Source organism: Rhinopithecus bieti, unplaced genomic scaffold (assembly GCF_001698545.2).
Source record: "Rhinopithecus bieti isolate Rb0 unplaced genomic scaffold, ASM169854v2 scaffold_72735, whole genome shotgun sequence".
NCBI classification, from domain to species: Eukaryota; Metazoa; Chordata; class Mammalia; order Primates; family Cercopithecidae; genus Rhinopithecus; species Rhinopithecus bieti.
The window spans coordinates 764,045-778,537 of NW_016827539.1; the positions used below are offsets into that span (position 1 = coordinate 764,045).

General features: G+C 39.0%; 2 protein-coding genes across 2 annotated transcripts in view; one reads left to right on the forward strand and one right to left on the reverse strand.

The window, feature by feature from the left end:
- Window positions 1-12,036, forward strand: part of CEP63 (centrosomal protein 63) — an 86,191-nt gene extending 74,155 nt beyond the window's left edge. Inside the window, 4 exon segments of the mRNA XM_017863869.1 lie at window positions 531-617; window positions 5,191-5,396; window positions 6,196-6,475; window positions 8,426-12,036. Coding sequence (XP_017719358.1) covers window positions 531-617; window positions 5,191-5,396; window positions 6,196-6,475; window positions 8,426-8,584 — 732 coding nt within the window. The 3' untranslated portion in view covers window positions 8,585-12,036.
- On the reverse strand, window positions 3,972-5,172 carry LOC108523335 (ubiquitin-conjugating enzyme E2 C). Its single transcript, XM_017863870.1, has one exon. The coding sequence runs from the start codon at window positions 4,699-4,701 to the stop codon at window positions 4,162-4,164; it is 540 nt and encodes a 179-aa protein (XP_017719359.1). The 5' UTR covers window positions 4,702-5,172; the 3' UTR covers window positions 3,972-4,161.
- Window positions 12,037-14,493: the final 2,457 nt, after the last annotated feature.

Sequence of the window (14,493 nt, forward strand, 5' to 3'; positions counted from 1 at the left end):
CGTGTTAGCCAGGATGGTCTCGATCTCCTGACCTCGTGATCCGCCCATCTCGGCCTCCCAAAATGCTGGGATTACAGGCATGAGCCACCGCTCCCGGCCAGAAGGAATATTTTCAAATGGGAATGGTTAAGCGCAAAAGCTAAGGGGAATGAGAACTGAAAATAAGTTATTATTTTGTGAATAAAGTACAATTCCATGTGACGTTGCAGGTAGAAGCCAAGTTGGAGGAGGCCAACACAGGAGAATGGGTAGGGATTTAAGGGATTTACCAGTGAATTGAAACTTTGCTGCTTTGTCACCTGATTTATCCTATTAGAATGATATCTTCATCCCATTCATGTTCATTCACCTTAATAACACCTTATAAATCTTTTTAGAAAGTCCATATATATATATATGTGTATATTTATATATGTTTATATGTAAATGAAGAATATGACTTAGCCTAATGAAAATTACATGTGGAAAATTTTGTAAGATGAATTTGATTTACATGTTATATTTATTTTTTTCTGCTTTCCCCTTTTCAGGAGATTTTGGATCAGCTGGAGTCACTCAAATTAGAAAATCGTCATCTTTCTGAAATGGTGATGAAATTCGAATTGGGTTTACATGAGGTACATAAATAGAAACTTAAGTTTTTCTACTATCCATGCCTTAAAAAAAAACTACTTTGTAAATATTGACATTATAAACAGAGAGTTAAGATCAACTTAGATCCTTTTGCAGAAATTTTCTCAAGGAAATGAAGGCAAAATAATGCTGGAAGTGAGCAAAATATGACTCTCCACTCCAGCAGCAGGAAGGGTTTTTGTTTGTTTGTTTGTTTTTTTGAGACGGGGTTTCGCTCTTGTTACCCAGACTGGAGTGCAATGGCGTGATCTTGGCTCAACCTCCACCTCCTGGGTTCAAGCGATGCTCCTGCCTCAGCCTCCTGAGTAATTGGGATTACAGGCATGCGCCACCACACCCGGCTGATTTTGTATTTTCAGTAGAGACGGGGGTTTCTCCATATTGGTCAGGCTGGTCTCGAACTCCCGACCTTAGGTGATCTGCCCCCCTGAGCCTCCCAAAGTGCTGGGATTACAGGCGTGAGCCACCGCGCCTGGCCACAAAGGTATTTCTTTATATTATATATGTGACAAAATATACCTACAGTCTGTGTTCTTAGTTGGAAGAATGTATATGAAGGACTTAGCATAGTACCTGGCACTTAGTAAGTATGCAATACATGCTAGATGGTGGCATTTTTATTATTATTGTTAATGATTATTATGTTTATGTTATCTTTTTAGAAAGTATATTGTTTTAAAATAATTTAGCTTTAATTTTTTTCTGCAAGATATTCACATAGTAAAATATTTTAGAATCTTTTATATTCAAGGACTTTTAGTAGGTGCTATAATGAACACAGGATGAGTAAGATAGCATTCTTGCCTTTAAGAGAGATTTTGGATCAGCTGCAATCACTCAAATTACTCTAGCCTTTAAGAGACTAATCTAGTAGCAAGGGTAAGAAATGCATACAAGCTTCTGTGAAACCAGAGAGAACATGATTAGCCAACAGTGAGTTACAGCATAGATGCTCTTTTAACTGTTTTGTTACAAAGTTCCTATAATTTGTGAAATGACTCATCTATTCTGACCCATCTTTTCTTGGTGTAGGTCAGATGTCTGAAAATTGTGTAAATGCTTTTTTCCTGCATTTCCAGAGAGTATTCCTCCAAAAAGATATATAATTCCAAGGTGCTCCCTGTTTGCTCTGAAAAATTCTAATTTCACAATCCAGGATTGTGGATACTGGGGTGGAAGAATGTGCAAAAGACTATTGTAGAGTACCTTATTTCAACTGGAAAACGGGGACTATTTTGTAATCTTTCAGAAGGGTAAGATTCTCCAAACATCATGAAGCCATAGAGGATTTTACAACATAAAAATGTGAAGTTTCTGGAAGGTAAAAGGCCTTATTAAAAAAGGCTAATAGGGAGAAAACAATTTATAATCAGACAAAAGGTTAATGTAAATTATTAGTACATAAAAATTCCCTACAAAGATAATAAGGAAAAGATAATCCAGTAGAAAATAGGCAAAGGATGTTAAGTAGATACCTCACAGAATTAATATAAATATCTAGTAAACAAAGAAAACTATTCAACCTCTCTAATAAAGCAAAATAAATAGACATTCTTTTACGAATTGGTTTGATAACCTTTAAAAACTAATATATAGCCAATGTTAGAAAGATGTAAGGGAACAGATTGATTGCACTGTCAATGAGAAAGTGAATTGATATGGCCTTTCTAGTGGACAGCTTAGCAATATCCATCAAATGCGTAAATACATATAGCCTCTAAATTCCTGGGTCATGTGTGTTTCTGATTTTGGTAATCATTGCTGAATTGTTTTCAGAATGGTGTTATCTTTTTACATTCCCTTAGAAACCATTCTCTAGGAGCAAATGTGCATAAAATGGTCATTGCAGTATTGTTTGCAATGTCCAAAATTTTGAAATAAACTATTTATTTCAGTGGTTAATTTGTGATTTTATGAATATTACGCTGTCATGGAAGGTGGCAGGTGAAAACACTCATCTGATCTTGCTGTATCCTCAAATCCCTCTAAAACTATCATTAAAGGATTTATTTTTAAAGCACAAATCCACAAGGTTGGGAATAATAGGAGAGGAGACAATAGCTAAACATTTTATAAGGGGGAAGATGGGAAGGAAGGGAGGGAGGGAACTTGATATCCCCTAATAAAGCCAATATTAAGCTAGTAGTGGAGAACTCTAAGAACTAAACTGATTTACACCACAGAATTCTGTAAAGGCTTAGGATTCGGCAGTACTTGATTGAGGGACTCTTATGCAGTGATTATCTGTTCATATTTAAGAATTGAGAACTCTTGGGGAACTTTAGCCAGACCATGACCAGAGATGCTGTTCAGCTTAATTTCTCCTGAAACTTCCAGCTGTCAATAATAGTGGTAATACTGTTCTTTCTTTACACAGCTAGATGTGTGCTTGCTACTCAGTTTTCATATTACCTTTCATACTCATTTATCTATAGTAATTGTTTATAAAATAATAACTTAGAGAAATTTTTAAAACATACCTGAACAAAGGTAAGCATCATCATTTTTTAATAAGTGTGTTTAATGACATCAGACATCAAACTGGTGAAAACCGTGTCAGCAGTTTAAGCTTTCTCTAGTTTTGAATTTACATACAGTGTGAATATGTTGTACATATTATGAAGAATAATTATTAGAAAGTGCCCTTTTGCATTTTACCATGTAGAAAGCTGAAGTTACTTGTACAAATGAATGTTTGGGTTAAATGTCTATTTTAATAAATTACCTAATTATCTTAGTAATGAAATAACAGCTCTGATAAAATACATTATTTACCATGTTTTAAAAATTGATAATAGTTTCATTTTAACTCATATGTCCTGCAGATGTTCTTCTCTGATATCTGGTCTGGCGTTTACAACTTGTTGAAAGATTTTGTAGCTCTTAGTCACTACTTGTACACAGATAGTTGACAGATATATTTTAAAGTTTATGTTTTTGTTAGGAAAATTATGTTTGTTAGACCATTCTTGACGAGCTTACTTTCAGAATTTATTTATTTATTTTTTTTTTGCAGAAAAGACCAGGCTAACCATGGTATTAAACTCCAAAGATTACCATAACTTTGCATAATGCTAATTAAAATATTTTGTCATCAGAAAAAAAATCACCCAGACTACTATGTTTTCAAGTAGTGTCTTACCAGGAAACACCTCGAATTGAAGAGCAATCAAATATATGATACCAGATCACAATAGTAATTCCCACTATGTACTTGAACCCTGCCTTATCATGTCCAAATTTATATATGAGTAGATATCAAAGTTGTAGAAAAGTGTTTAATATTAGAGGGTATTTATTTTAAAGTTGTCCCTGCCAGCCAGATTTTTTTTTTTTTTTAAAAAAGGACCAAAATGCATTTATTTAATATACATCACAAGGGTTCAACCGAGGCTTAATTTAAAAGACAAAAACAAAACAAAAATAATACCACAGCTCAAGATACAGAGTCCTATACAGAAATCACAAAAAGGACAGACCATCTAAGGAAAAATTAAGACAACACAAGGACAGGCTGGGCAGCCTGGGTCAGGGCTCCTGGCTGGTGACCTGCTTTGAGTAGGTTTCTTGCAGGTACTTCTTAAAAGCTGTGGGGTTTTTCCAGAGCTCGGCAGCATGCGTATTCAAGGGACTATCAATGTTGGGTTCTCCTAGAAGGCTCTGGATGGAGAGCAGAATGGTCCTGACGTCATATAGGGCAGACCACTTGTCCTTCAGGATGTCCAGGCATATGTTACCCTGGGTGTCCACGTTGGGGTGGTAGCAGGGTGTGAGGAATTTCACCGTGGGCGCATTGTAAGGGTAGCCACTGGGGAACTCTAGTGAGAGCTTATACCTCAGGTCTTCATATACTGTTCCAGCTGCTCCATGGATGGTCCCTACCCATTTGAAAAGGTTGTCTGATTCAGGGAAGGCAGAAATCCCTTTATCGCCAGACATCATGAGGGTCATCAGCTCCTGCTGTAGCCTTTTGCCCACGGGACCCCGGGCGGCGCCCCCGCTCGGCTCGGCTCCTTTACGGGCGGCGGTGACGCTTGTGGCTGCTGGGTCGCGGTTTTGGGAAGCCATCCGGGCGGCGTTGGCAGAGAGACAGGAACTCGGAGAACACGACTGCAACTGCCGATTTTTTTCTCAGAACTTTTTGTTCAAATTTCTTTCCTTGAACTAGGTCTCTGTTTTCTTCCACTGGTATTCTGGGGCTATTCAACCTTCACCTTCTTGCAGAAGAAACATGGCCACTATTTTCCTTCTTTTTCCCTGTTTCTGATTCCCTCTTACAACTTTCCTCCATCCTGGTTCCATCCTTCCTCCACCTCCTTGGAATTCCTTGCCACACAAGGAAGCCCATTGTGCTTCTAGTGTTCCACCAGCATTTACTTGAAGAATTCTTTATCTCTGTTAGTCTTAGAGGCCTAAAAACAAATCTTCACTTTTTCTAAATTAAAGCCATAGATTAACTACTTACAACTAAAAAATACTGAATTTTCCAACCAGCAGTATCACAGATCACAAGTATTCTTGTACAGATTAAGTGACTCTAGTATTCTTTTTTATTAGGCAAAAGAGATTTCACTAGCAGATCTCCAGGAGAATTATATTGAGGCATTAAGTAAATTAGTGTCTGAAAATCAACAACTACAGAAAGATTTGATGAATACCAAATCTCAGCTGGAGATTTCTACTCAGATGTGCAAAAAACAAAATGACAGGATCTTTAAACCAACACACAGCAGAACAACTGAGTTCAAGAATACAGAGTTCAAGTAAAATTTCTTAAAAGTTTATTTAAAATGTGTATTGATACAATATAATTCTCATTTCTTTGAGAATAATTTCTGACTTACAGAAATTAAATCTTCATCAAAGGACTCCATGTTTAATTCTGAAGTATAGTGTACACAAGTAAAGCCATGATCATGTTAAAAAATGGGTGGGGGAGGTGTATAGCATTTTCATTAAAGCTTTTGTTTTGTACACTCTGGATGTCAGTGTAAACAACATGTGTATTACCTGAGACTTTTCATGCTGCCTTCTACCTCTTCAACCCCATTTGCCCATAAGAAGTAGAATTTGGCTTTTTATAAACAGCTTCCTTTGTGTTTTAGTCAGTTTGTTATAGGCTGTTACCATAAGAAATAAGCATTCAGTGAAAAGCCACCTGGCTTCAGCTCATGCTATATGGCTTACATGTTTTCCTACCCAAAGCCTTTGCTGACATGGTCACCTCTACTCCTACACCAACCCAACCCTCTAGTGAGGTTAGGTGCCTTCTTAGGTGCACAGCACTTCTCCTGTCCCAGCACTAACCACCTAGATTACCTGGCAGCTTGTTTGTCTTTCTTGCTATACCATAAGTGTGTGAGGGCAGGGACCTGGTAGTGGGGATTGGATATTTGGGGCCTGAATGAATGAAAGAACACCTGATCTCAGTAGGTTGCTCATTTTGTAAATTCTAGCCTTATTAGTTAGGCTGTTGGCTTAAGCAAATTTCCTACATTTCTGTTGGAGAGAGAAAAGTTGCTACAATTTTTTATTTGTTTTGTTTTCTAATCTACCATCCAGGCCAACCCATGGCCAGCACAGACATGACGGAATAAAGACTGAGCACTACAAAACAGGTCTTCATTCTCCAAGAGGACAAGCGTCGGATAGTATAGACCCCATGTCTAGGGTGCTAAGCCCCCTGAGTCCTCAAATCAGCCCTTGCAGCTCCACCAGGTCTTTGACTTCCTACTGTCTGTGTAAAAGTCACTCTTTGCCTTCAGCGCTAGATACAAATGAAGCCAATTTTTCTGACACTGTGTCTGAGAGTATGAATGACCAAGAAGAGTTTATGTCTTCGGTATGGAAACTTTCTGATCTTATTAATTTGTTAGTTTTTTAGTTTGATTTTTTTTTTTTTTTTTAAGGGTGAAGAGGGTGATTTTTTTTTTTCCTTACTGGTTCTTTTATCATAAGTACTCTTCATTATTCTCAGGTATATCCCTATCATACAGTTTTTGCTTGTGAAGACACTTTCAGCCAAGACTACTTTTCAAAATGTTCTGAAATGTGTTATAGTTATTCATTTGTCTTTAACACTTCTTGGAAATTCCCTTCCTGCCCTTTTAAGAGATGCTCAATTTTCTTCTGGAATGGTTAGTTCAAGAAATGTCTCTGGATGCCAGCATAGTCCTGAGACACAGGCAGTGAAGGAGGAAAAGAGGAACTGCTGGAAAGAAGAAAGGGAGTTCGGAGGTAGAGGAAGTCTGTGCCTCTGATGTGTGCAGAGCATGTCTTGGGTGTCACAGATCATGGCCCTCAGAGCAGAATGTGCCTTGGACACCATGCCGGTCCCTTGCTCCTTCCACTGCTGTGCAGCCTGCACCATCTTTTTGCCTTCTTCACCAAAGCACTTGCCATGGGCCCTTCATTTCCTGTCACCAGCTGCAGCCGTATAGCCATGAAAGTGCAGTATTTTTGACCTATTAATGTGCCACCAAATCCATGGAAAGGTTTTCTTTTATTTTTCAAAATAAGTCCTCACTTCACTTTCTTCCTAAGTTTAGCAGCAAAATTATTTTGGCACCAAAACTTTCCCTGGCCTGAACTGATGTGTTAGTTTGTATAGACTTTCTCTGTTCCACTTAGTGTGAATATCCATGCGTTTTGCTTCAGAAATATCAGTGTGTTTGGTTATGGGATGTGCCCTCAGACTCCACTGGGGTAATACAGTTGATCCTTATTATTCACAGATTCTGTATTTGTGAATTTGTCTACTCCCTAAACTTTATAACTCCCAAATCAGTATGTGTAGCACTTCCACAGTCATTCGTGGACATATGCAGAGTGGCCAAAAATTTGAGTGACCGACTTGCACAATCCCAGCCAAGGTTGAAGTAGGCAGCACTCGGCCTTCTTGTCCCTGCTTATGCGGAGGTGACCAGAGGGTGGAGATGGATGGGGCAGCGCAGTGTAGGGAAGAAGCTCAGCTCCACGCCAGATAGAGGAATGGGTAGAGTCTGAGTCCCAGCCTCGGCACCAGTTAGTGGGGCGGCCTCAGGAGAGTTACCACTTCTGATCCTCATGTCTCTCATGTGAAATAAAAACTATAGAATCCACCAGAATGAGTTGTTCTAGGATTTAGGATTGTACTCTCTGTGTGGGGTATGTGTATGTGTGTGTGTATATTTGTTGTATGTGTATATTTCCCTGGGCCAAAAATTCTGTGTTTGCTAATTCAGTGTTCTGGGTGACTTTATAGAACACAATGACTACTGTTGTGAATGAGTATTGACTGCATATGGCATATGTTCTGTACTACCTTTCTAAAAATCAGAATTCTGAAACATCACTAGCCTCAAGGGTTTCACATAAGGGACTGTGGACTGAAAATTTGGAGGAGAAAAAATATTGATTTTAGCTGGCATCTAATTTATTTTTGTTAAATTTTCTGTGCTTTAAAATGAAAGTGACATACTCAGGTTTTTAAAGTGAGTTTGAAATAATAGGCATTAACTGTGGAAGGATATATAAGTCTAAACTGAAACGTTCTTCAGACCAATAACTAATATATGATACTTTACATGATTACAACTTGGGTCAGAAAGGGACAGATCTGTGTTAATTTTTACAGAACTTACTGAGTTTTGTTCTTTTATTGCTCTTATTATTAGGATGAAAACCAAAAAAGTCTCTTCAAAGGAAAACAATCACCTTTTAATATTGCTAGTTAGAAAATGTCATGAACAGTGTGTCTTAGAAATATAATATTCTACTTATTTACACATGTCAAAATTTGTCTCTCTTCCAGTGTTCTTTGCCTGTTTCTCCCCTTGGTTCAATAGCTACTAGATTTTTGGAAGAGGAGGAACTGAGGTCTCATCACATTCTAGAGCGCTTGGATGCCCATATTGAAGAACTAAAAAGAGAGAGTGAAAAGACAGTGAGACAATTCACAGCCTTAAAGTAGCCTCTTAAAAAAATCACAATCTTGGAAATAAAAAGAAACACCAAAGAGTTACTGTCATCTGGAGTAGCAGCTCTTTAAAACATGAAGAGATAAAATTATAAAAATGATACATGTAAAGCAGTGGTGAAGAAAGCTGAAAAACCGATACTTTTGATAGGCATTTTCTCTGCACTGGTTTGTTTGAAGGACTTCCTCCAGCGATAAGTTGTGAGAATAAACCACTTTGCTAGACTTTTTTCTCATATGAATATGTATTATCATAAAGTGATACTTATCTTGCTGACTTAAATGTGAATAGCTGTGTACTAATTGAAATAAGGATTTTATGATACATGTTGAAAATAAAGTAACTGCAGGAACTTTCTTTAAGGGAAATGTGTAGAAGCATGGATTAGGGGTCAGACTTATCTGGATTGATAGACTGGTTTTGCCACTTACCATCCAACTGGGCTGGTTATTTACTAGGCTGGTAGCCCCTCTTAGCCAAGGGGCTGGTGGTGTATAAAGTCAGGCTGGCAGTGAATAAGCGGGGTAGGCTAAAGAACCTTAGCAAGCAGTCCTCTCTTGCTCAGCACTCATGCAGAGGAGAGAGGCAGGGAGGGCAAGGGACTGGCTTTCGTGCGTGGTGCCCATGGAATATCCATTGGAAATCAATGTTCAGCGTCTGCACTGCTGAGGACAAGTTTAGATGGGAGATAAAGATCTGGATGTTGATGTGCCAGAAGCATTTGAAATCATGGGAGGTGATAAGATCCACCAGGGAGGCTGTGGAGAGAGAGAGGAGCAGGAGGCTGGGTTTGGGGCCCTGAAAGATGCCAGCATCTGAGGATCACAGGAAATAGATCTAGCAAAGGAACTAGAATGTGAGTTACAGATGAGACAGGTCAGTGTAGTGTACTTGCCAACTCAAGGGTATGGCCCCTGTGAATCCTCTTTCTCTAGTGGATCTTTCCCATTAGCATAAAGCATCCTGTTATTTCCCCTTTTTTAAAAAAACCTCATTTTTTTTTATACCTCTCTATCTACTGCTCTGTGTGTTTATTTGCTTCCCTTCACCCAAACACTTCTGGAAAGAGATGTCTGCAGTGACTCTTTCCAGTTTCTCACCTCGCCCCACCGCAGTTCTCTTCCTAACCCTCTCTACCACCATTTCCATCCCAGACTGCTTTCTTGCTCTTGAGTTCACCAGTGACCTAATCAGCGTCTGAGCATCATTCAGCACAGCTGGACTCTCTCTTGGCTTCTAAGACCTGGAACTTCTGGTTTCATCTCTACCTCATCCTCCACTCCATCTCATGGCTTTTCCTCTTCTAACCTCTAAGTCAGAGGGCCCCCTAGAGCTCTGTCATGGGTTTTCTCCCTCAGCATTCTCTTCCCTAGAAGTTTCCATTCCAATCTCAAGCTCTTAATGCCACTTACAGGCCAGTGACCCTTACATTTATTACTAATCTTGACCTCTCCCAGAGCTGCTGTCTTAGATACCTAGCTGCTTATGCGATGTCTTCACTTGGATGTCTGACAAACATCTTGTTTCCAAGAGAGAACTTTTTATTCTCCCTCTTGCTAAGATTCCATATCATAGCATTATGTTTGCCTGTTCCTAAGAATTGCTCATAATTCCTTCCTTACCCACGTCTGCATATCCAGTCCTTTGGGAGGTCCTGAATCTTCCCCCAGAATCTTATCTCAGACCCAACCATTTCCCTCCTGCACTTCTACCACCTGATCCAGACTACTTCTCTCTCACCCTGATTCTGGCAGTAGCCTCCTAACTGATACTACTCACACCAGTAATTCAGGGAACTTCTGGAGTTATCCTTTAGAATTGTAAATGAAACAGTGTCACCACTACTTCCCTTTAGACTCTTCCAAGGCTTCTCTTTTTTTTTGATAGAGATGGAGTTTCACTGTGTCGCCCATGCTGCAGTACAGTGGCAGGATCTCGGCTCACTGCAATCTCTGCCTCCCAGGCTCAAGTGATTCTTCTGCCTTAGCCTCCCGAGTAGCTGGGATTACAGGCGCATGCCACCAGGCCCAACTAATTTTTGTATTTTTAGTAGGGTTTCACGATGTTGGTCAGGCTGGCCTCGAACTCCTGACCTCAAGTGATCCACCTGCCTCAGCTTCCCAAAGTGCTGGGTTACAGGCGTGAGCCACTGTGCCCAGTCCCAAGGCTTCTTACTGCACTCAGAATAAAATCCAAATGAATTAGTATAGCCTACAGGGCCTCAATAATCTGGGCCTAATCTCCCATTGCATCATCCTTTACTGTGCTGCACCCATGCTGTCCTCCTTTATGTTTATTGAGTGCAACAAGCTTTAACCTGTTAGGGTCTTTGACTTACAGTTTACCCTGAATATTCCCTTTCTCTTACCTCACCTGTGATTGGCATTTTCCCCCTTGCAGGCCTGCACTCTGGCATCCTCTCATGAGCAAGCCTTCTTTGACTGCTGCCTCCCAAACCTGCTTCTCCCCATTTCTCTAGCTCATTGGCCTGCGTTATTTCCTTCATAGTGCCCACCACTATCTGAAATCATTTCATTACTTGATTTGTGTTTGTATTGTCTATTTCTGCCGTTAGAATTAAAACTCCTTGAGGGCAAGAAATTTGCATCTGGTTCATGGTGGGATCCTCATTACCCGGCACAAGCCCAGCACTTAGGAGAGGCTCAGCTAGTTCGAACCAATGGAAAATGCCATTCCTGAGGTGCACCACATCATTTCTTTCGTGTTGGTGTACATGCTGTGCTTCAGTTTGCCTCCTCTTCCCAACCCTGTCATGTGCTCTTGAAACTCCCTATTTACTTGGCTACTTTATCTGGCTTGGCAAAGCTTTCCCCTGTACTCTGACCCACATCGGGGAACATTTCTCCTCATTGCTCTCACAGCACCCTGTGTGTGGCCCTGACCAGACTGTGCTATCCTCTTTGATTTCTATCTCTCAGGGGCTAGGTCCTGCCTACATCCTCAGTCAGCATGCTGCCTAACACGTAACATCCTAAGCAAATACTGGGTGGATGAAAATCACTGCTATTCAAGTCTTCATTGTATTTATCAGTAAAACTGAAATAATATCTAATGGGGTCGAGAAGATTTACTGAAAATATGTATCTGAAAGGGCTTTGCAGATTTTCTAAAAGTACTGTACCTATGTGCATTGCTATTCAGGAGATTTTTGAGTTTTAGACAGTCCCAAGCTTCAGCTTAAAATCTGTAGACTGCAACCCGTTTCTGAAATGTTTGTACTACATGTTGACTAGGAGGAACAATGACAGACTCTAGTCACCGGAAATACTTAAGGAATCATGAGGTACTATGTATTTCCTTAAATTTGTACTGTTTTTTAAAGCTGAAGTATTTAGTCATTAATGGGTTATCCAAATTTGTCAGAAAATTCGACTGTAATTTAATGTCTCACCTTCATTTTTCAAAAAGATATATTAATACCAAATATTAAAATGTGTCAAGACTAAATCTGAGTTAGTGTCTTAACACACATTTTCCAAAATCTCTCAGAGATCAGGGTACCCAAATGAGATGAAAAGATTAGGGATCAGTAGTCTACTTTTGGTGTTTACAGATAATGTTTTATTGGGCAAGTCATCTCATTCCTCTTGTCCTGGATTCCCAATGAATTTTCATCTGGATTCCTATGCAGATTTTAGCTGAAGAGGGTAAAGTTGACTTCCCACTGTGGGCTGGACGTTACCTTCCCTTGCAGCCTCATTTGATCTCAGCAAGTGTAGAAAAAATACTACAGCACTCTGTGTTTCTATGACATCTGCTTAAACCCGAACAATTCTTACCTTCTCTGTCTTACATACACGTAACACCTGGTAAAGCGTGGGTGAAGATTTTCTGTTTGCAAAACACTCGAGTCCAGTACTGAAAAGTTACAGATAAGAAAGATAACTATAAAATAAGCTCTATGGCATGAGAACATAGGTTAAGCAAACAGTTGTCATGAACAGCATTGAAATGTAGAAAAAGTTAGAAATGTGTCAGCTTGTCCCAAAACAGCTTGAAATAGTATAAATGCATCAAAAAGAAACAAACAGAATCAGGGCAGAGGAAAAATGAGGGCCGTAAACATTGATTCACTAATGAATCTAGTTACCCAGTTCAGTTGCCAGAGGAAGGCAGCCAAGTTACCTCTGAGCTTCAGATGGGGAAAAGCAGAGAAGAAAACATTTACCTAAAAGTTTTATGGTACTCATAAGATTAAAAAAAAAAATCATAGACTTAAGAAAAGCACAGATTTTTTCTCCATGTTTGAATCAGCATTTTGTAAAGTGTGTGAGCATCCAGAAGAGAAGTCCAACATTTTCATAACTGGTAATAATCTGCACAGCTCCCCCTACAGTGTGCTTCGCTGTGGGTTGATGGCATAAGGCTGACTTCCAAATTCAGGGGAAACTGTTCTGAGAGGGCCCCAAACATGATGGTGTAAAGCTCTCATGGCCTGGAAAGGGAAAAGTTAGAGGGATGATGGACTGCTTTAAACCAATCTTTTGTAAAAGCTATTTCTCCACTGTGCGATTTTGATAATTCAGACAATACAGTTCACATCTCTTTTTTTCTCTCTGTGAGGAACTAGAATTTGGGAATTTTATGTTGCCCATTAAGGCCAGGTTCAATTATTTGACAATCATCCAATCAGAAGAACTTTTGCACTCCTCTTACGAAAAGAACGTAAGGCAGTAGTTGATGGGGGAAGGTCTAGAACTCCTTGGTATTAAATGCAAAACATTTGTTAATGTTAATAATATATTAATAATATTAAATGCAAAAAATGTTCATGTGTGCATTTTCTGGGGAGAAGATTCGTAATTTTCATTAGAATCTTGAAGGTGTCTATGAATCAAAAGAGATTAAAACCATAGCTTTAGGGACTAGAGTTCTCCCAGAATGGTATCCCGTTTCCTGGGGAAAGACATAAAATGTCTTCCAGGGCTGAATTTTAAAGTGCAGTTGAATAGTCATTCAAAATTTAAGCTTTTCAATAATAAGACAATTCAGTTCAAAAATGGACAAAAGATTGGAATAGACATTTCTCTAAAGATATACAGATGGCTAATAAGCAAATGAAAAGATGTTCAACATCATTAGTCATCAGAGAAATGCAAATCAAAATCAAAATGAGATACCATTACACACCCACTATAATAAAAAAGATGGACAATCACAAGTGTTGAAGACGATGTGGAGAAATTGGAACACTGATATTTGCTGTGGGAATGTAAAATAAAATAGTGCAGTCACTCTGGAAGACAGTTTGGCAGTTCCTCAAAAAGAGTTAACCATATTACCTAGCAATACCAATCCTAAATTTATGACCGAGAAAAATGAAAACATATCCATACAAAAAGTTGTACACAAATGATCTTAGCAACATTATTCACGATAGCACCAAAGTGGAAGCAACCTAAATATCCATCACTGATGAATGGATAAACAAAATGTATATCCATGTAATGGAATGTTATTTGGGAACAAAAAGGAATGAAGTATTATTGTACTACTGATGCCACAGCATGGATGAACCTTGAAGACAGGAAGAAAGCAAAAAAAAAAAAAAAAAAAAAATCACATATTGTATAATTCCATTTATATGAATTGCCCAGTATAGGCAAATCTATAGAGACAGAAAGTAGATTGGTAGTTGCTAGGGGTTGGCAGAAGGTTGGGGTGGGGAATGGGGATAGGATTGGGAGGTGAAGACTAAAGGGTATGGGGTTTCTTTTTGAGATTATGAAAATGTTCTAAAATTGATGTGATGGTTGCACAAATCTGAATATAACAACTAAAAGCAACTAAATTGTGTACTTTAAATGAGTGAATTATATAGTATGTAAATTATAGCTTAACTGTTACCAAAAAAAAAAAAAAAGCCTCTGATGCATGGCAG

What these genes read in the sequence shown, in the direction of transcription:
- LOC108523335 (XM_017863870.1), bottom strand. Translation starts at nt 4,701, where the DNA reads ATGGCTTCCCAAAACCGCGACCCAGCAGCCACAAGCGTCACCGCCGCC.